Genomic DNA, 21,806 nt, shown 5'->3' on the forward strand with positions numbered 1-21,806 from the left:
CAGTGTTTGTTTTCTTAACCAAGTCTTAATGGTCCTCCATGATTGGGGAAAGGCATAATGGCTTTTGGACATATTGTGAGGAGCTCAGAAAGCAAGTAAGTGCAAGTAAGTAGGAAAAATGAAGAAAGTTGGACCAGAGGAAGGGAAAAATTGGAACAGACAGAGCAAAAGAAAGTGACAGAAGATGAGAGACTGAACAACAGAGAGAGTGAAAGAAAGGAATTAGAACAGAGTACACGAGGCGTGACACCACATGATAAATTCTTTTTCATGAGACGAACTCATTCAGAAGCTTGCCATTGTCCAGAAGCCACAGAAGTGGTGAGGCATCTTTAACAGGTGTTTGATAGGGATGCAAGGTACTGAAAGATATGACAGGGTGACAGGGCCATGCATGTTGTTGGGGGGGGGGGGGGGGGGGGGGGGGGTATTTCTCACCTGTTGAACTCGCATTCTGCTAAGTGCAACACTCTCAGCACTGCCACACTAGATCACTAGATCACTAGCATAATCTTGGCCTCAAATTTGAATTGTGATCAAATCAATAGTAGTATGTTTGGGTATAACATGCATAATAAAATCCCACTGATATTAGCAATCGACACATAACAGAATTACACCATTTAATATTACACAGCCACAGTAGCTCCCACCTAGCCTATAAAACAGAAAAAAATACATTTAAATTTTACAACAAGCCATTATATTTAAGATTGTGCTGAACAGTTGTGCTGAACTGAACAGTGATCTGAACTGCCCTCTTCTCTATATCAGCAATGAAAACCCGTGCTACCAATATCAATAAAAATGAACACTTTGTCAGTGTGACTTCTCTTCATTTGTTTATATGTACCTGCCCTCACAACCCACAGAAAAAGTTCTGCAAAATTCTACAGTCAAATACAGTAATTGTGATGTGGAATTTAATAATTGTGTTCATCGTCTGAATTAGCAACACACCCATGCTCAATCATCCTATTGTTGCCTTCTCTGTAAATCTCTCGAAAGCTATAAAAACAAAGCATTATTTTATTTCAAGCCATGGCAGTTAATTATTAATTATTAATAATTTACACTATGCATTTTTTTTAAAAAAGGAGGTAAGGAGATATGTCATTTGTCAAAACAATGAAACCTGATTTTCAAGACAAAACTTTACATAGCAACTGCCCCAAAATGCACTGATGGATGTCTGACAAAAGAGAACCAATTTTGTGTGAAGTATTTACTGTATGTGCACAACAGTCCATATTTGGAGAGAAAAGCATGCTACGATAAATCCTGTGAAAGGATGACAGCAGCAAACGCCTCAGCAGGAGGGTGCCAGCACAAAGAACGTCACCAGTCACCCCTTTTTTCCTCCTTCAGCTTTTGGGTTAAGTTAAAGCAGCCAAAGACAGTTACGATCTAATCTACCATGTCTGATTTTGTCATATAAAAAATTACCCTCTTAAGTCTTTCAAAACACGCTTCATTTAGTTAAGTCTGATTAAGTGTTAAGTTTATAGCAGTAATAAAGGCTAGATTCAGATCACATGAAAATTTGCTCAATTCCATTTTTTAAAAATCTCATCTTGTTGCCTTGAGAGTTTACACTTATGTTTGTAAATGACTCATATATAATCATGAACAGATAGCTACCCTGAAAACAACCATATACATATAGGTCACTTGCATGAATCACAATGTATACATGTAAGAAAAAAACAATCAAATGTGATATCTGCACATCAGTCTCTCAATAAAACAGTAAAATGTTTATGAAATAATGCAAGGATTCACTGCAGGTGCTCTTTTATCAGCTACTTTTTGCAATTCTGTGTAAAGAGATTTGTGGGTGAAGGAGAAGCCAACAGTGATGTATGCAGATATATGACCAAATGTAAAAGTGACCCAAACATGATTTGACAAATTAGATTGTTGCTTAAAAAGTCAAATCTGTGTCACGTGTATATCACGAGTGTAGTCAAACAATGCTCAATGATCCTTCGCGAGCAATCAAAAACACTTAAAGTGGCTCCTGCTACACACCCAGGTACAATGGACACTGAAAAGAATGATCTGATAATGAGAAAGGCCACAGAATCTCTATAAATGGTGGTGTACTACAAAGGGACAAAACACAAAAGGCACAGAACAAAATGAGAACTCTCAATTAAGAATGACCAAGGGCTTAGTGAACAGTAATGCACCACAGAGCTGAAGTAATAAATTACTCCTAATCACCCCTTCTTTTTCACCCCTTCTTTTTCTCTTCCACACACATGCTCTGCAATTCATTATGACCCCTGATTCTTCATGTCCCAATAATGCACACCCACTCTCCCTCTTGGAGACACACATAATTTCTTGTCTGCTTTCATTTAAAAATACATAGTTAACACCCCAGAAAATGTATTTAAATGTTGTAGCACAGTTCCACAATGCATTGCAATGAACATGTTTGTCAGCTTCCATGCTGAGAGCTGGCAGGTGCATAGACTCTGCTATCTGTTTGGAAGCTGTCTTATGTTCATGTATTGTTTATTAGGCTTGTTCTATAATAACATTTCCACATGATAACATATTATCCTATTATGAGGTTAATTGGAGGTGTTTAAGACAGCTTGCATGAAAATGAGGACTGGGCTGAAATTTGTGGGTTTCCTGTACATTTGCAGTAAGTACATATATTGTTGTTTGTGGTTGAATAATCTTTAGAGCCTGAATAAGACTAAAAACATACGAGAGCACTACATGAAATGAAAACCATCTCCTATTTAAATAATGCAATATCTTATTGCTGTGGATGGATGTATTTTGTCCCGAAGAGAACATTTACATTTAAGGCATCTGGCAGACGCTCTTATCCAGAGCAACTTTAAAAAGTGCTTTGCCATTTATTTATAGAATACGTCCTAGCCAGTACAGTAGGTTAGCGTCCAAGATACCAATGTACTAGATTGCTGATGAAATACAGGCATCAATGCTGATGCCTAGAAGTGCAAAAACACCAAAGCTCTATCTCATACAACAATCAGTGCAATAAACAATACCCTACAATAAGTACTAGAGTTTCAGTTAGTCAATATATGAGCAGGATCAGTGGTCATTTAAATATTCCACAAATAGATGGGTCTTCAGTCTGCATTTGAAGACTGCAAGGGACTCTGTTGTCCAGACAGCAAGTGGAACATGATCACACAAAGCTAAAAACCATTTTATTTTGTCATAAACTAGTACCATTTTGAGTATCTAAAGAGATGGATAGGAAGATAGTTCATATTTCAGATGCCTTTTATCACAAGTCTGATCAAACGTTTCCCAAATCAAAAACAAGCTGCACATGATCCAGATTATGTTCTGAATGTTTGCCCAAACCGCCAGAAACTTGTATTAATGATAAGATCACTGAGCTCCTTTCATATAATGAGTCAACACAATATAGCACACAAAGGTCAACTTTGTTGTACAAATATTTGTCAAAACTGCTTTTGTATCCTTTACTGGCATAATCACTGTTGCCTTTTGAAACTTAACCTAAGGTAAGCAATATCTAAGAACAGTAGCATTTTCTGTGACAGACAACAAGATTTGCATGTACTCCTGGGTATGTGAGTGGTATTTGAAAATTCCGTTGCAGTAAAATAGACAGTAAAATAGATTTTCACATTATTTCTTTAATTAAAAGCACAGGGGCAGTGAGTTCGCACTGGCCACACACATACACACACACACACACAAGGATCTGTGCAGTAAATACTATATCCCTTTGTGCATCTAAATTCTTACATACAAGCTCACATTTTATATAACGCACAGGGCAACAATACAATTAAACAGTGTCATCACATCACACAAACACAACTGACACCTAAGACAGTCCAGATTGTGCTACACCTTCTATAACTTTTTACTAGCAATTTGAAGTAAATAAAAAAATCAAGCAAGAAGCCTTGAAACACTTGCCAACATGGGCCCTTATTGCGTAGATTAATGCAAGCAACTGGGTGAAAATAATGACAGAGGACATAGATCTTTCATCAGCAGTGTAAGCAAAGTGCTATTGAATTTGTGGTAGGAGGAGCCAGTTTATATATGAAAAAGTAAATGTTTAAATCATAACATTCATTCCATGGGGTTCTAAAGTTCTCTTGCAAATAATATTTACATTTACATTAAGGCATTTGGCAGACAGTAGACAACTCCCGCGCCCATGCAAGAGGAAGAATGGGTGATAACAACTGATCCTTTTGCGCCAGTTATTTTAGTGGTTGTGTTAATAGATTTGCATGTAGCACATCTAGAGCGGTTGCAGTACCACAGACATTATTTGAATGATCATTTATCTCACTCTTGGCTGAGCATGTCTTTGATGTTTTGTATTGCCTGTAGGAGATCCTTCAATGGGATGTGGTCTCTGTGTTTGAGTATAATATCAGCTACTGTTTTATTTGTAGGATGATAAGTTAGCACAAAGGGAATTCTTGTAGTCTTCATCAACAGATTGTTTATAGGTCAGTGCATCTGGCTCCTTCTACCTCCTAGCACTTTGCTTGCTTAGCTGATGAAGGACCTCTGTCCAAAACGTCCTGCTTCTCTGTAAACTCTGTGTACTTCACTACAATTTTAAATATCTCTACATCTCTTATAGTACACTGCAGTTGCTTACCTGGAATCTCACCTGTTGCATAGAACCAATGAATGAAAGCACTGTATTGGGGTGGGAAGCAGCAGATGATGGAAAATGTTGGCACTTCCTGTAAAGCAATTAAAATATGCAAGTATGTCTGTGTTATAAGTGTAACAAATACCTCTGAACTTGTGAAAAACAGCCCAGAGCTCAGCGATGTCTGTGGCAAATGTGATGTCTGTGTCCAGAACAATGACTTTCTGCAGGTCAGAAGGCAGCGTCTTGGTCAGAACAAGCTTCATAAGGCCATAGATACCAGAGTAATGCTTGTTGGGGATCCATGAAACCTCAGACTAATGCAAACAGACAAAGATTGAAAGATCTGCTTTAATGCACAAAGATGTCAAATGTGAAAATAATGAAGATTAAGTTTATCCGCTATATTGGCAGTAGCATGACATGAGCAAGTATCACTGCAGAGGATCACCTTTAGTTCATCAGCATCGTAGAAGTCCACCCGGACAGCTGGAACCATCCAGGTGTGGAAGAGGGAGGCCAGGATCTGCTGGGCGATGGAGTCCGTGATGAAGTGGAAGTGGAGAGGGTTCCGCCTGTCACACACACACACACACACACACACACACACACACACACACACACACACACAAAAAACATGCATTTAGAGAGGGAATGAATACTTTCACTCTCCCGATAAGAGCACTTGCCCCCCTTACCACAAAAGGAGTCTAACATTCCTCCCTACTCCAGGTCCTTTTTCATCTAACTGTCATTTTAGCCAACAGTGATGTTAGCCTTGTTTGTTTACTTTGTCTCTATAGGTGTGGCACAACTTGATGCTTAATTAGCAGTGTTATGTTTTATTGCAAACGTATCGCATGCTTCCATGGCTCAGCTGTTTCAGTTAGTGGGGCATTCCAGCGGCCCTCAGCTGTCACTGTGAGTAAAAGCTCTGGACAGAATAAACTGGCCTTTCCCAACAACTGTCATGGCAACAAAGAGATGCAGCAGTTCTCTTGTGCGGGTGTCAACATGTCAAAACGTGTAATGTAATTTATTTACATGCCATGTCCTTTTAAAAACTCAGTTTGGATCCTTGCTTTCTATCAGGCACAATGTAACAAATATGCAAGAGCAAACAGGCCCATACTTTTCATTGCACACAAACATGATGAGTGATTCTATAAAGGTCTATTTTCTACCAGTTTGTTCATTTATTTATTTTTGCATTCTTGATTTTGTGACATTTGTTTAGAAGCTGCAGGAAAAGGATACTAATACCATTCAGTTCCCAAGAACAATTCCTGGCTGTTTATCAAACACACTGTAAATCACAAAGAAAATGCAGATTTCCAGCTATTCTCACACTGACTTGTGGTTCTCGTTGCCATGGCGATTAAAGAAAAATTCTTCAAACTCTTTGGCAAGCAACTACCGCTGCAGCTTTCGTGGTTCTGATCTGGCATGTTGTGCTAATAATGCTAATTGCCCTATTGTTTAACTTCAGCGGAATCTGTAAGGACAGCCAGGAGGCAAAGATTTTTTACTGGCTGAGATCTGAATATAAGCAGCCCAGTGCTACACACAGGTGGTTTAAGAAGACCAAACTGTCAGAACAGGTTTCCATCAGAGCAGAAGGCCATAAAGAGAAGAGCAGACTCCTTTAATGAACAGCAAACGCTAGACACGTTCCTGCTTTTTTTACCCTCTCATCTCATTACAACTCTACATGTGTACTACTTATGCAAGAAGATACTTTCACCTCCCTGATTCAAAGCCACTTAATCTTCGCAGCATACACTCTGGGCTTTATTTACTGCAGCTAGCGGATAACAAAGTGCTGACGGGACAAACTTCATGGAGACTGGAAAAGTACAACTAAAATGAACGTGACTGGCCACGCAATATCAATCACAAAAAGATAGCACATACAGATGCAGAAATTTGAGAGTTTAACAGACTTTAATCACATCATCACACTGGACATCCCATGTTTTGGGGTTTAAATTGGCACATACTGGCAAAGACTTTAATATTTAAACTAAACTATCATTCCAGTTTGGAATCACTGAACATGAACAATACCAGCCAAAACATATTTCAGTCAAATTAGATCACAGGTCATAATGGCTGAAATTCTTAAAATTATGAATATATAACAATGTTTAATATTTTATTGAAGGTATCTATTAGAATGGCTTTGACATGCATGTGAAAAACAAGTTTAATCCTTTGAATCAGCAAGATGGATCATGAGGACCCTGCAGAGCACTGTGAACATGCACTTTATCACCTGGTCTACATAATGCAGATGCTCCACAAGTAACATTATGAGTGCTACACTTCCTAGTTGCTTAATTGAAGTGACTGCATCAGATAAAAGCAGCACAGACTCATTATGAGACTCTGCAATTATATTGTTTCATACTGCTTTTCAAAAAATATAGTATACAGTACATTCATATAATGTAACATGTCATAGCAAACACTTTATAATTGGAATACTGTGACAAAAAGACAAAAAGAAAATAAATATGGTTGTCATAGCCCTTAACTTGACCTATTTACTAGTAATGATTTCACACTTATTTTAATAAGTACTGTACTGCTGCCATAAAGGTCTGTAGAAGCCAACATTGCTGGAACACTGCACTGCTTTAAAGAACAACTTGTAAGCTTTTTCTTTTTTTTCTGCAAAAATGAATGCACCATGCATGTTTAACTTACCTGTGAAACAGCACAGACTTGACCAGCGTCACCACATCTCGACTTGCATTGTAGCCCGCACACACAATGGCAACATGGATGTTCTGGGGATTTTAAAGACCATTAATAAGTCAACATTATTAATGAGGAAGAACTGAAAATTCAAACAAATAAATAAAAAAACCTCCTAACGCATGGTGTTACTTAAGAGAAAACTGCAGCAAAACATGCTATAACGGGACTTTGCCATTTGGTGCTTCCAATTGCAGAACAGCACTAGAATTATTAGCAGTTAAATCCACTTTTCCAAGACCTGGACATTTGTTTGTGTTTCCTGTTGTGTTGCTTTATGGTGTTAGCCACAGAGCCACAGGTGCAGCACCAGATATCAGCATGAAAGCTGTTATCCACCTGTAGCTGTATTTGGAAATGTTTCTTTTCTCTCATTCCACCGCGGAGACATGCACAAGGAAGGATTACATTCCCTCCCCTGCAGCCAGAGAGTGGTGTAATTGATCCTGAACTGAAGGTGAAGGTTATCTGGCCTCACTCTCCCATTCACTAAGATTATTTGCCAGTGGGACATTGTAGCCTAGCTTATCCAATCAGGTTTGCTCTCAGCTCGAGGGAGCAGGAAATGAGACAGTAAGGGCACAGACAGAACCTCTTGAGAATTGCACAGGGCATTTTTATCTCGCGCACACGCATATGCAAGCACACACACACACTTTTCCATCCTTTTTACACTGTTCTATGTGGCTGATATCTCATTTTTAAAGACCACATTGAACACATTTCATGGAGGCCAATCAGTCACGCTGCTTGGCAGTGCAGAGGAAGATCTGCTTTCAGGATTCAAGCCATATCCCCTCTGTGATCTAGGGTTTCAAAGAGCACAACTGGTCATGTTATCATCAGAAAGAAAGGAAGACTTTGTCTCTTGAATGTAGTGATTGCTTGGAGGCAGACAGAAAATAACAAGATATATGTTCAAGACACCTAAATCAATGGACAATGGGCAATCTTCTCTTTAATTTGTCCAGAACTGTACCAATCCAGGATACTAAACAGAAATACTTCAGTGTTTTGTCTTTTTGGCTTTTGCCTAATATGTCGCAGTCCACCAATATCATATTACTGGCATTAGGTTTTGAGTTAAGCTTTTTCATATTCACAGTTTCATCATAATTTGGTGAATGCTATATACAGATTATACGCAGATTGTGTCCTTTCCTGAAAAATGTTCACATATATTTTTCCTGGAAGAAAAAGGAAATGAAAATGTGAAATCATACTTGTAGCTCCTAGAAAAGATACAGAAGTTAATCTACTGTTTAACACTCTGATACTGATTGACAGTTCTCGTCTGGCTGAGCTCTGACACATGGCCAGTCTCCTGGGATTTAAGATTTAGGGTGAAGTCTGAAAAAACAATTGGCCATAGAAGTACATCCTATTTTGATTTTATAGATCAATTTTATAATTTTATTTTTTTATAAAACAGTGGCCAAGCTGTAATTTTGACAATTATAACATGGAGCACGTATATACAGTATGTAGACAACTGTGAAAACACAGTCATAATATGCTGGTGCAATATAATCACTAAAGCAATATTATGACAGGTTGGGGTCATGGCTAATGTGTTTCAAACTCAAAGAGTGAGCTGTACAAATGTTAATGACAAACTAAGTCAATCAACAGAGTATCAATTCATTTGCAGGTCAAGAAGAAAAGACCACATCTATGAGATTATGCTATTTAACCCATTACACTTAAAAGCACATGCCAGTGAGTTCAGACTTACTCCTATTCCTAACTGCATACTTTTCATATTAGTTTTGATATTTATACTAAATAATTTACATCAGTTACTGAACAATATGCTTAAAGAATAATAACTAAATAATTTGTTATTATGAATACTAATAGGTCTGGATCTTAATAGGTTAAATTGTCTCAGCCTTGCTTGAATATTTTCAAACAATTCTTACCTCACATTTGTCCACAACAGGGTGTTGGACACAAGTGGAGCTGTTCCCTGTGGAGAAGGATTTCTGAGCTTCACTGTCACCGGTACCTTCTTCTGTGGAGTGGGGTTGTGACTGATTGCCATGGTGATTGTTGATACGGTAGTTTCTATTGGTAGGGTTCCTGGGTGGCTGACTCAACTCTCTCCTGAGCGCACGATTCTCTTCTTCCACCTCTCGAACCCGCAGTTCCAGCGCCTGGCGCTCACCAGCGCCACCTACCAGCGTGGAGGACTGAGTCTCCAGTGGAGAAAGAGGCAGCGGCTTCACTAAGGAGAGGAAATAGACGGCCTTTATAAACACCTAAGGACTGCAGAAAAATACATTCATGAAAAAAAAACAGCTTATGGTCTAACACTAGTTCTAAGATTGGTCAGAGGTGATGTTCATCAATATTTCCTATAATAAAATGGTGAGTTAGCAAAACCTGATGTAGCTGGCCAGTGATATCCAATTAGCAGGCAGGACAGCATGATAATGCACTGCATGCCTTGAGGGACATGAATGTTATTCAATCAGTTCCATGGCTACTGAAAGGAAAAGCTATACTGATCAAAGTGGTAAACTGAGGGAAATGCAATTTCCCATCAGCACTTGAAATGTGTGTGCACTCTCTTGCAAGAATAAGAAAGGGGAGAAAAAGACAGAAAAAAACAGCAGCTCATAAGCTCCTACATCTCTGGGTAACTATGTAACCAGGAATGGGTACATCACCCTGTCAAAGAAATTCAACCAACCCAAAAAAATGTATACTGCTGCTAGAATCAACTGGAGCCTGAGTGACAACATCTAACGCAAGGTCACAACACTGCTCAGGTTAGCACTAACCTATCAAAGGCATCATAATTAACTGGCAGAAATGAAATAGGTATTTTAGAGCAGGGTAAGTACTAAGAATGTTCATAGCTATTACTTTCCATATCAGGAGCTGATAATTGCTAAAGATGGATAAAATGCAAACATCTTTTTAAAATGGGAAAAACAAGTGTTAATCTACCAAGCAGTAAGGTGTAGCTGGTGGTTATAAAGCCCATAGTGCTCTCATATTCAGGGATGCTGAAACACCTCTGCTCCGTTCTAGGTTGTGCTTTATTTGCAGAGGGGATTACTGAACTGTGTCACTGAACTGGCACAAGCCTTGTTTGGCAGAGGCATTTTAGCCTTGGCTCTGGCATCTGCTTGGCAACATTTGCACCTCAACCTATCTTACTTATGCCAAGGTCGTTTCATTGTTCCCATTAAAATCTCGAGATTAATTTGCCATGGGATTATGAGATGAAATTCATTTGAGGAGAAATGTAGCTTCTGCTGAATAGAGCCATAGGAAACCAGCCACAAAATACTATTTTACTGCAGTAAATGTTTACATTTGAAGAAATGGCACATTTTCTTAGTTTTCCTTGGCTTGATGCAGAGATAATGCTGTTTTATGACAAAATAAACCTACACTGAAGCAGGGCTGTATCTGACAGGAATGGTTCTTTACAAGTTTAGAAGACAGCCTTTCCAAATGGGTATATGCAAGAATTAAACTCTAACTTGGGAGGTTCATGGTGCCCTAGTATCCAATGGCATATGAAGCAAATTACATCTATTCTGAGGTTGTAAACAAGCCCTGCATGAAAAAGCCTTCCTCTGGTCTGCTGAGCCACAGCTCAACATGCAGAGCCGAGATTTTTGGGCTGAGTAGCATTTGACTCATGCCTCACTGGCTGTTGTGATGTTGCCTCTCATAAATACCACACTATATTCAGACAGGTTCCTCTTCTATAACATCAGGAAAATTCAGCCATTTCTCTTCATGGGAGTCACTCAGGTGCTTGGTCAATCCTTTGCTATTTAAGATCAGACTACTGCAACTCTCTCCTGGCATGTGTGCTCCTCTGTGCCATCCGACCCCTACAACTCATCCAGAATGATGCTGTATGCCTTATTTTTAACCTCCTGTTCTTCCACGTCTTGCTCTCCAATGTTACCCCCTTGCTATGTTGTCTTCACTGGCTCCCTGTAGCAATTCAACCTGACTTGAAACACCATCCACTATTCCCTCAAGACACACAAAACATGCATCAACTCTTCTGTCCTGGTACCTTGGTGATGGAATGAACTTCCTCGGACTGTCGCCAAACGAAGACTGAAGAGTCATCACTTCGTGTCACTGAGCACTTAAACATGCACTTAAAAAAACTTCTTCTTTCCCATTTTAGTCAGGGCTTTAGTCTGATGGTATTCTTGACACTAACCTATCTATGCTCGCACAAGGATATGTTTCGATAGAGACTGCAAAGCACTTTTGTAAGAAGCTCTGGACATAGGTGGCTATCACATACTGTAAACGGAAAATGTAAATGCATTTGCCCAATGGCCAATGGCCACTGCTGCTCCATAAGACTTTTGCACAAAACATTCGCTTCCCACTTCTGCATATGAACTCATACTAACCCTAAGATTCACAGCCTCCCATATGGAATCTGAAAAGTTCCATTACTTTCATCTTCCACTAGAAGCAAAGATATTTCCACAAAGTAAGGTAAAAGCTGCTTCAACAGCTCTGTCATTTCTGTGTCACTGTCACGATAGTTAGCCCTAAAATGTTCAAGAACATTATAAGCTTAGCTTGCCATGATTCTAATCAGAACATATGAAATATATGTACACTTTAAGACAGCTGAAAGACTTCCTACCCCCTTCTTTTGACATGAGAATTTTAAAATTATTTTCATACAGTACAAACACATTCAAGGACAAATATGTGTCCATTTCTTTTTGTTTACCTTTTCTTCTACCAAGAGTCTATAAATGTCACTTTGCACTTGGCAACATCACAACTAAACAGCAGGCAGACTACAGGCACTTTCTGAGTGGCACAAACACATCCAACTGAAATATCCTGTTCCATTAACTCAGGAGTTTCAAGTGAATACCAACTGCAGCAGCTGGGGGAGCGGAGATGAGGTGGGAAACCGGTCACCAGGGGGACATTTTCTGTTCTGCCCTAGAGAGATATCTGCATCTTTGTGTTGCAAGGTAATGAGGGAGTTCTCGCTCTAGAGTACAACAAGGCACCCAGAAATACTGTAATTCAAAAACATGGCCCAGCAGATATCACATGCACCACTGACACAATTTGGATCCTTCCCCGTTCCTGATTCACAGTACTGTCAGATTACAGTACTTCATGATATGGAAAGGAGCACATTAGCAACTTTCAATTGGAGACAGCTAAATAGGGTGAAACTAAAGCAGGCACAAGCTGCAATCTGTTTAAAAGAAGACACCACAAAAAAAGAAAAGAAAAAATATAGAATCTTAATGAGCTCCAAAAACTAAACCAGTATGGCAGGGTTGTTCATCATATAATATTCACTGTTTTTCCCCTTAATTTCTACTCAAGAGCACCTGTCCAGCTTCAAAAGCAAAGCTAAATTCCTCAGGGTTTCATATGAAGATGAGAGAGCTTTTTGCCTTAGTAATATTTAATGAGGGCTACCTTAGGGTGTGTTTGCAAGTGAGGAAAGCAGTCAATGTGCAATGTGTAAGGAGCTAGAGCAGCGAGGGGTGCAAGGGCATTAATGAGTTCAGTGGCAGAGCCAAGCGGAAGCCATTAACATAAGTTCCTACTGCAGTGCATTTGTGCATTCAGACACATTAAAGCATCCAAGGCCCTCTGCTGTCAGTCCTGCATGCCCGCTCAATCATTCCAGCTTCTTCACATACTCCCTACTCTATGTTACAAGCAGCCCCCCCCCCCCCCACCCCATAACAAAATCCAAATTGACTCATCTGATAGGGCATTGCCATGGAAACAGCTAAACTAGAGTGTTTTCTCAAATGGGTGCTATTAAGGAAGGGGAGATTCTGCCTTGATTTGCCTCTGGCCAGTGCACTAAATATTCATGAGGAAAATGCAAATGATATATGAAAAACCCTGTGTCACAGGCGTAGAACGAGCAGGAAAAAAGTAGGAAGCAAACATGAGGTTTCAACTGAAGAGTTTAATGAAACAAATGCAAACAAAATCAAACATAAAAGTGCACTAACTGGAACAAAAGTAAGCCAACGTAACATACCATGACCAGTAACCGGTCACAAAATAAAGGCCTCTTAAAGAAAAGACCATAATAACAAAAATAACACACAAGTGGTATGGCAAAACACATACCACCTGAGTGAGGCATAGCACTAAATGAAAACAGAGAGAACATGTAAAACAATACAATAATATAAACAAAAAGTCACATGCAATGCCACCACTGTCTAACAGAGGCTACTAACGGTGGGCCCCATCACATCCCAGTTGTCATTGCCATCTATTTTAACTATGCTTTGCAGCAGGCAGACCAAAAAGTTCTTGATATGTCTAATCGAGATCCTAGTATTTCTCTATATGCCAGACAGTATATCTGCCCCATTGATAAAACAATTTGAGAAAGTCTTGAAACCCTCCTCATATTTATGTTAGCTCATTCAAGTGAAAAAAACAAATAAAAATATGCCAAGGGATAGTTAAAATGCAAGTCTTTATATTCATAAGACTTAACCTTAAGAGTTATCCAAATGGCTGAGCTAACAGTAAGATTGGACAGTAAGTGCTCCTTTCAAGGACCTAATTTAATCCAACCTTCTCTCGTTATCAGGTAAATATCCCCTCGATATATTCCTGCATTATGGAGAATGACAGCCAATTTGCTTAGTGTGAGGGACAAAGCAGGTGCCAGTAGTAGTGTGCAGAACTGTTTTCTTTGTATAAGCACCTAATATGATTCTCATTTGACCTGTTGCACTTCTGTTCATGAATAGTGTGATGTTGGGGCAATACAGTGTAGAAAAGGAAAACCCAAAACAAATCTAGAAAATACTGGTGTATCACAGCTACTTGTGGAGTGAACATGACTTCCTCTGACTTGTAAACCATTTCATAATCCTGAAAATGCAAAAATAAAATAAAATAAATAAAAATATGCAAAAGCCTGAAAAAAAAAAAAGAAAAGGGTTTTTAAATAAAGCTGACCCTCCTCTTTTACAGTAAGAAAATTGCAAATACCAAGGAGTGTGTTGTGGTGAAGGAGAACACTACATTTATCTTACTTGACACCTATTAACTTTGTAAAGCTGGAGTTAAGAGTCCTTGAGAGTGTATTTACACTTCAGTGAGCAAGGGGAACATCTCTAGTCTTTTTCCATTTTCATAAATCGCAGAGTAGCACAGCAATAATCAGAGATATCAGCTGGATACACGACTCTAAGCGGTGCTGCCAGAATCACAAATGCGCTCATATGAAAATCCTGATCAAAATCATTTTCCAGATCTTGGTTTTCACTGTGGTTCTGCTGATTATATTTTCCACATTTAAGCCCAAAATTCTAAATATGAATAATGATTAAATTTTCAGATGGTTCACCAAGCTTCACTAGAAATGACAGACGATGACTTCCCTGCACTTTATCTTAAGTTTAATCAGTTCTAATCATCACCTTGGGTAGAGGGCAGTGGAGACCCTTTTCGTAACTTAGCCATTTTGTAAGAACCAGGAACTGATAAGTAAGTAGCATAAATATTGGAATAAAGCAACTTCTTTCTTAACAATAATGTAGAAACTATTACTTTAGAAAAACAAGCTACTACTTGTTCATAATCATGTAAATTTCATAAATACAAAGATGTAAATAAGGTCAATTTCATAAATATAAAGACGTTACATGGGTTGCTGGAAAGATCCTGGTCTGTGTTGTGACGAGCAAGGCAGGATGCAAGCACTAGTCAAGGTTAAGATACCAAAGCTGTTTAACAAAAAAAAAAAAAAAAAAAGATGTTAAACAAGGCAACTCAAAATGATGAAGACAAAGTCAATTAAACACAAACATCAATCACATATGATCATTCACAGATGTACTTCCAAACACAAGAAACAACCAGCAATGAAAGAAAGGAGAATATATAAACACACTAATGACTAGGGAAACCAGACACAGGTGAGGATGTTAAACAAGGGGGCTTAGCAACAAGGACACATGGCGACACGTGTCATACGTGTTATTCACATATGTGAAGGAGCACACTAAAACTAACACACTTAGTTAAGGTTAATTTTGTTTTAAAAATAATATACTTTCACTTCTTTTCTCTCTTTTTTTTAAATAAGCAACGTTTTCATACAAATTTATCTTTTAACCCTGTGATATGTTGTGATTAAGTTGGTCAACTTGGAATCAGCTTCATTGTTCATCTGAAATATGCACATGTCCAGTGGTCCAGACGTAGTAGCTTTTTTGCTGCTATAAGCATTGTGATTTGTCAAGCAATTTCTAAAATTTGTAGTTCTGACAGAAAAGAGCCATTTTTATCTGCCTTCTTAGGATTCCATGCAGACTGCATATCAGGTACAGAGGGGTCAAAATCAACCCATGAGTATACTAAGCTGCGATCTCGCTTTGTTTGGTATTCGCAATTCACCATTTTCCAGAGCACACCTTGCTCTGACGTCATTTATCAACAGATATCATTGGTATGTTTTGACTGGATGCATGAATGGATAAGAATTTTTTTTACATTACCAGGGGTTTAAATATTCAAATGAACTGAGTTTGGCATCAGGTACGTTGTTAACACATTGCAACTCCCACTCCAACTTGAACTGGTCCATTTGGGCAATCATTATTCTCGAACCCTTGTGACGTGTACTCACACTGCTGCAATACAGCAACACTGAGCCAGTCATGTATCCCTTTTCTGGCAAATCAAACCACTCTTCTTCTATAAACTCAGTTACTCTCGCCAGTTCACTCCTGTTCACCCACGTTAAACTATCAGTTCAAACAATTTTTTGTTTTTTGCTATGATGACACACACAGTTTTAGCAGTCTTGCTGGAGTTTAGCATTATTTCAATGTTAAAAATGCAAGTGTCAAGACACTTGTCTCTGAAAACTAAAGAAGAAATGTATGTCTGACTCTTTTGTTAGGTTTCTCTTACAATAAACTAGTTTGTGTTAACATTACAATCTTGTCCAGTATGGTTGGCTAACTTGCTAGCAAGTCAAGTAGTTCATCTGTTTAAAAAAATATGAAAAGCCTAAAATTACATATACCGAGACACACAAAACCTATTTTCACCACTTGGAAAGGTGAAAATATAACCTTAATAGCAAACGCCCTTTACCTGCTAGCAAACATCCTAATAAAATTAGCTTTGTAAGCTCTCTACAAAATAGTAATTTAAATATTAGCATTCTATATGAGTTTACATTCTAATGCATTTTAATGTAGTGATCTAATTATGTTGCTTGGTGACTTTATCCTCAGTTTTCACAGCTAACAGACCAAACACTGTTTAGAGGCATGGCCTCCATAAGTAACTTTAGCTCAAATAAACAAACACTATACACAGTCCTCTAGAGCTGTTGTTGCACCATTTAATTCTCTCTAAGCAAATGCATTTAGTTCTTTTCTTTTCTTCAAATCCTGCTGGTGTGGGTTCATGCCAGTTTCCTGCACACAAGCTGCTTGAGAGCCAGCAAACCTCTCATACACCCCCCCCCCCCCCCCCCCCCCCCCCCCCCCCCCCCCCCCGCCCCAACATAAGGTGCTTTGCATTAAAAAAAGATTTTAGGATATAAACAGTATAGGAAAAAGTGATATGGTTGGACCTACATTTCATATATCTGGTGCTACTAGGGCTACAGGATTCAATTGCCAATTAGTGTTTCTGAATGTCCAGATATTAAACATTCTGAATAATTAAACTGTTCAGGCCAGCACTACATTTAACCTAATATTTTTATACCTTTTAATGTCAGAATACGAAAACATTCACAACAGCATTGCAAACTGAAGTAAAAGATGGGTTAAGATTCTGAAGATGAGGCCATTGCACAGAACACTATTTAAGGCTTTCAAGTGCACTGAACCAATAGCAGAGGTATAATAAATAATTCACACAACTAATAATTTGACAGGAGGCAAATTTATTTTTCGGACACACTCATTAATACCTTCTGGACTAAATCTTCTTGAGGAAGTAATCAATTTCAGACAGGGTACAGTGACTCAGTTCAGCAGAGTGGAAAAATAAACAATCTAAATGAGTCTGGGATGTACTTCAGTGTATTTTTTTTAAATTAAGAGGTGATACATTATCACTTTCTTTAGGATTCAAAAGATTTAGGAAAGGTTTGTTTACTCATAAACCTTGGTGAAGCAACTTTAGCTCTTCAGCTGAGGTTAGAAGTGGGCCATTCAGATTCAGAAAGTAAACATTTTGTTCCACCTGCCTAGATATGCTAACTAGCTCGAGCCAGCAGTCAACAATTAATCAGTGAATTCAGCCAGGTGATACAAAATCACAGCAAGACCTTTACATTTTCAGCTTGACCTTACACACCTCTGAATGAGACAACTCATCTTTTTAATTGTTTTTTGTTTGGATTTCATTTTTTGTCATTATTAAGCTGAAAACCAAAATTATATGATGAAGCTTATGTGTATTTTTTTTCCTCCACAGCTCATGTGAAGGGCTTCAGTAATATTAAGTGAAAACTACCTGTGAAGTTGGCAGCAGACAGGTAGAGCCAGGTGAGGGCTGGGACAAAGAGCAGGGCGAGGGAGGCAGCCAGGAACTTCCTGCGCCCACGACACATTCCCAGCATTCTCTTGGGCGGGAGAGGTGAAGTTCAGGAGGCTGAGTGACCTCTGTGTAGGAAGCAGCTGTTCACCAGCAGATGCATGGCACTGTCTGGAGGGGAAAAGAGAGTTATTGAAGGCACAGCTCCATAATAAAAGCTTGACTGTCAAAGCAGAACATCCTGGTAAACATCTTGGGCTGAAAAGGACCACTGATGTGCTAAGAAAAATCAAGGTATAAAGTTTCAGTTCATTAATTTAATAGTCTTCAAATACTAATATCACTCAATTCACTTACTTATATCACTCTTCAGTTCTTTTTTGAAGTTTCTAACAGAGATTACTTTTCTTTCAAGAGCTAAAGTTTCAATATGGCTTACTTTTTTGATTCTACTATTCCCTATTGTTAAATTCAACACTGTCCATCAACTTATAAAGAAAAGCACAGTGCTTCTTTTAGTAACTTTAGTCAGAAAGGAGACAAGTTGTTTAAAGTCAAGGATTTTTTCTGATTTGTTTTTTGTTTGTTGTTTTGTAGGTTGCTCAGCTTACAATACTCCTTTCTCTACTAGAGAGTGCCTCAATTATTACGTAGACAAAAGAAGAGAGAACTTAGAAATGAGAAAATATTTGTGAATTTACAAGGTTATTCCACCAGAATTTTGTGTTTCAATGGCAATAAGTATTGCCATTTACTGTCACAGTAAAATATTCTGAACAGTCATCTCTTTCAATGCAGTGTGGGTTTAACAGGAGGTGAAAGTGACTTATAAACACTATTCATCTAAGGTAAGATGAAGGGTGACTGAAGCCATCATCATAAAGATGAAAGTATAAATAGGGTAATATAGGAAGTGAATTATTGTGTTTTGAGGAAGGAGGAAGAATACAAGAGAGTAGACATACAGGGAAACAAGGGCAAAATAAGGGGAACACAATTTATTTGATTTACTGAATTTTTCAGTGCTATATTATTATAATAGTTTATTTGTGAATTGCTGTACTTACATGTACCAATAAAATGATGGTCATGGGTAAAAGGTTCACTATCATAGTTGATTAAAACACACACACACACACACACACACACACACCCTTATCAGCAATTAATTACACAAGAATATATCCTTCCATCCATATAACAGTCGTTGGAGGACAATAGAGGCTTCTACAATATGCATACTTTTTCATGGAGCTAGCACTGGTGATAAGAACAAGCTCACCCTGCCTATTACCATTACAAAGACGAGCAGAGGAGCCAGAGGGAAAGGCTGAGAAGTGAAGAATGTGCCCTCCGAGTCCCGTGTGGCAGACCTCTCCTCTCTGGCCACGTTTTACAGCAGGAGCCAATTGTGCTAACACATGCGAGCACCAAAATATTCAGCGGGCCTAAAATGAAACCCTGCTCAGCCGAAGACCACTTGAACAAGGGTTGCAGGACTGAGATCGACACTTTCCAAGAGGAAAGGTTTTTTTTGTTTTTTTTTTTACTCAAGTCCATAATCTTTTTTATACTGTATGCTGTCAGGACCTGGGAAGGCTATGATAAACTGCATATAAAACTGCATATTTACATCTACCTAAAACCACTGTAATTGAACTATCAGCATAATCCAAACCCTTTTGTATGTTTTGTAATTTTGATCATATTTACAAATTACTGTAAGTCATACTGTCACCTAAACCACAGTGGCAAGGCTGTGTATTATTAGTTAAAGCTACAGATTGAAAGAAAAAAAAATCTATGTTCCACAAATTTCTACTTACTCTAAATGTAGTCAATCAGCAAAGACACTTCCTCTAGTTTCACACTGTAGTCGTGTGTTTAAAATAACTGGCAAGTATTAGAAGCTATTTCACCCAAAAACTTTTCTGTAAATACACGCACAAATCTTCACATAATTGCCTTATACTGCATTCAGTTTTTAAGCATGCAGACTTGACAATGTGGTTTAAGATACTGTGTGAATAAAATGAACAAAATCACGCCATGGAATTGCTGGGAGTTTTGTTTGTTCCTTGTTTTTGCTTTGCTCTGAATGTAAACTTGTACTGAGAAGCTGGACATTGTGCAGGTGACAATATAGTTCCACTTCAACCTTTTTAAAATACATACTACCTAGGCTATTGCAGAAATCCATTTATTTAAAAATGCTATTACATAAATTGACCTTGTCATTTGAAAGTAGTAGGCCTAAATGATGTTTTGGGTATGTATGCATGAATGGTTTTAGGTTAAATAGTTTCCAATAGAGACATTGGCTACATAGCTCCAGTGCAAATCTAAAAAAAGCAAATCTAAAAAAAAATCAAACAAGCTGGGCTTGAAGAACTACATTTGAGGTAAGTGGAAATTGTGTGTGTGTGTGTGTGTGTGTGTGTGTGTGTGTGTGTGTGTGTGTGTGTGTGTGTGTATATGTATATATATATATATATATATATATATATATATATATATATATATATATATATATATATATATATATATATATATATTATTTTTAATTTTACTTTTTTTTTGCTGAAGCATTCCTTTATAAAAAATAGGTATGTTAATAAAACAGATATGAAAACATATGCATATGAAACAGCACTGAAAGACTGTCTCTATTAAAAGTAAGTAGATTTTTGGTTAATTTTCTTTTAGAAATTAAAGAATAATACCTAGAATTTCTCATTTCAGGTTTGATCTGTATTTAGATGTTTTTGTCTTTTTGTCAATGGAGAGCAGTAGTGGTTTTAGCTTGTATGTGAATTTTTATTAATATGTTTTGAAAGATAAATAATATTAAAACTATACAAATTCTAGTATATAAATACGGATTAAAAAGAGAATCCAAATATTATATTATTACCCTATTGCTAAGAAACAATTTCCCGCTCCTTTCACCCTCCCTTGGAAATCCATTGGGGAGTCCTGAGGTCAACCTGGCAATACTTCACAGGAAGACATGAAATTGTATAAATGCAGAGGTTAAACATGTTAAATACAAACAGATATAGAAAATAATTAATAACCAACTAAATGCAGAGGTTAAACATTTTAAATACAAACAGATATAGAAAATAATTAATAACAAACTCTGAGTGATGAGCAAGGCATGAACAAAGGCGGAGTTATAACGCAAACAAAAGCACATGTAGGGACTGACATGAAACCAAACATAACTGGAGAATGTGACAAAGACTGCATATTCTGACAAGGCTAAGTGGCCTACACATTGGCATGATGATATCGTGCAAATATCACCATTCAAATTTTTTTGTGTGTGGGCACCACGTGCTAACCTGTCCTGCTGACCATGTTGCTCATACCTAAATCTGCCACAGATGTAGAGGATTCAGTTAAAATGCCACAGTTTAGGCCTAGTGTTGAGATGTATGTATGTAGACTGTAAGTGACAAATGAGTATTATTAAGGCTGTTTGCTGTTGTTCCAGATGCCCTGCTGGAGTTGGATTTTGCCTTATGCTTTAAATGTTTAGAAGGTGTTTTTTCGAGTTATACTACTGTAAAGCTTTTATTATTAAGTGTTTTTCTCACGTATTAGCAGTCAAAAACGGAAAGTTCATTTTTTATATACATTATTTTTTATGTACATTAACATTAATGCTATTCTTTTTTTGGTTATTATTATATTATTATTATATTGTTATCATTAATAATTCGAATAATAATGGTTATTATTATATTTATGGCCAACATTATTGGTTGGATAGGACTAAAAGCTGCAACAGTGTGAAATGTAACTCACACAAAAGGTTAGCTCCATTAGAGATTTGTAGCTTTTATTCCAATTGTATCATTTACTAGTTCATGAG

The 21,806-nt window shown here is 37.8% G+C and overlaps 1 protein-coding gene across 7 annotated transcripts in view; it reads right to left on the reverse strand.

Annotated features, from left to right (window-relative positions):
• The window catches only part of LOC113573532 (LARGE xylosyl- and glucuronyltransferase 1), a 53,499-nt gene that overhangs the window by 29,341 nt on the left and 2,352 nt on the right, over positions 1-21,806 (reverse strand). For 5 of the 7 annotated variants that reach the window (XM_027003847.2, XM_027003845.2, XM_027003848.2 and 2 more), the window contains 5 exons: positions 17,906-18,097; positions 9,331-9,635; positions 7,358-7,440; positions 5,100-5,223; positions 4,794-4,965 (listed from right to left, as the gene is read on the reverse strand). In XM_027003847.2, the coding sequence (XP_026859648.2) occupies positions 4,794-4,965; positions 5,100-5,223; positions 7,358-7,440; positions 9,331-9,635; positions 17,906-18,011 (790 nt within the window). In that variant the 5' untranslated portion in view covers positions 18,012-18,097. Of the gene's footprint in view, positions 1-4,793; positions 4,966-5,099; positions 5,224-7,357; positions 7,441-9,330; positions 9,636-17,905; positions 18,098-20,840; positions 20,923-21,806 lie in introns of all 7 variants that reach the window. The other 2 variants (XM_027003846.2, XM_027003852.2) reach the window with 1 other exon arrangement.

Source organism: Electrophorus electricus, chromosome 7 (genome assembly GCF_013358815.1).
Source record: "Electrophorus electricus isolate fEleEle1 chromosome 7, fEleEle1.pri, whole genome shotgun sequence".
NCBI classification, from domain to species: Eukaryota; Metazoa; Chordata; class Actinopteri; order Gymnotiformes; family Gymnotidae; genus Electrophorus; species Electrophorus electricus.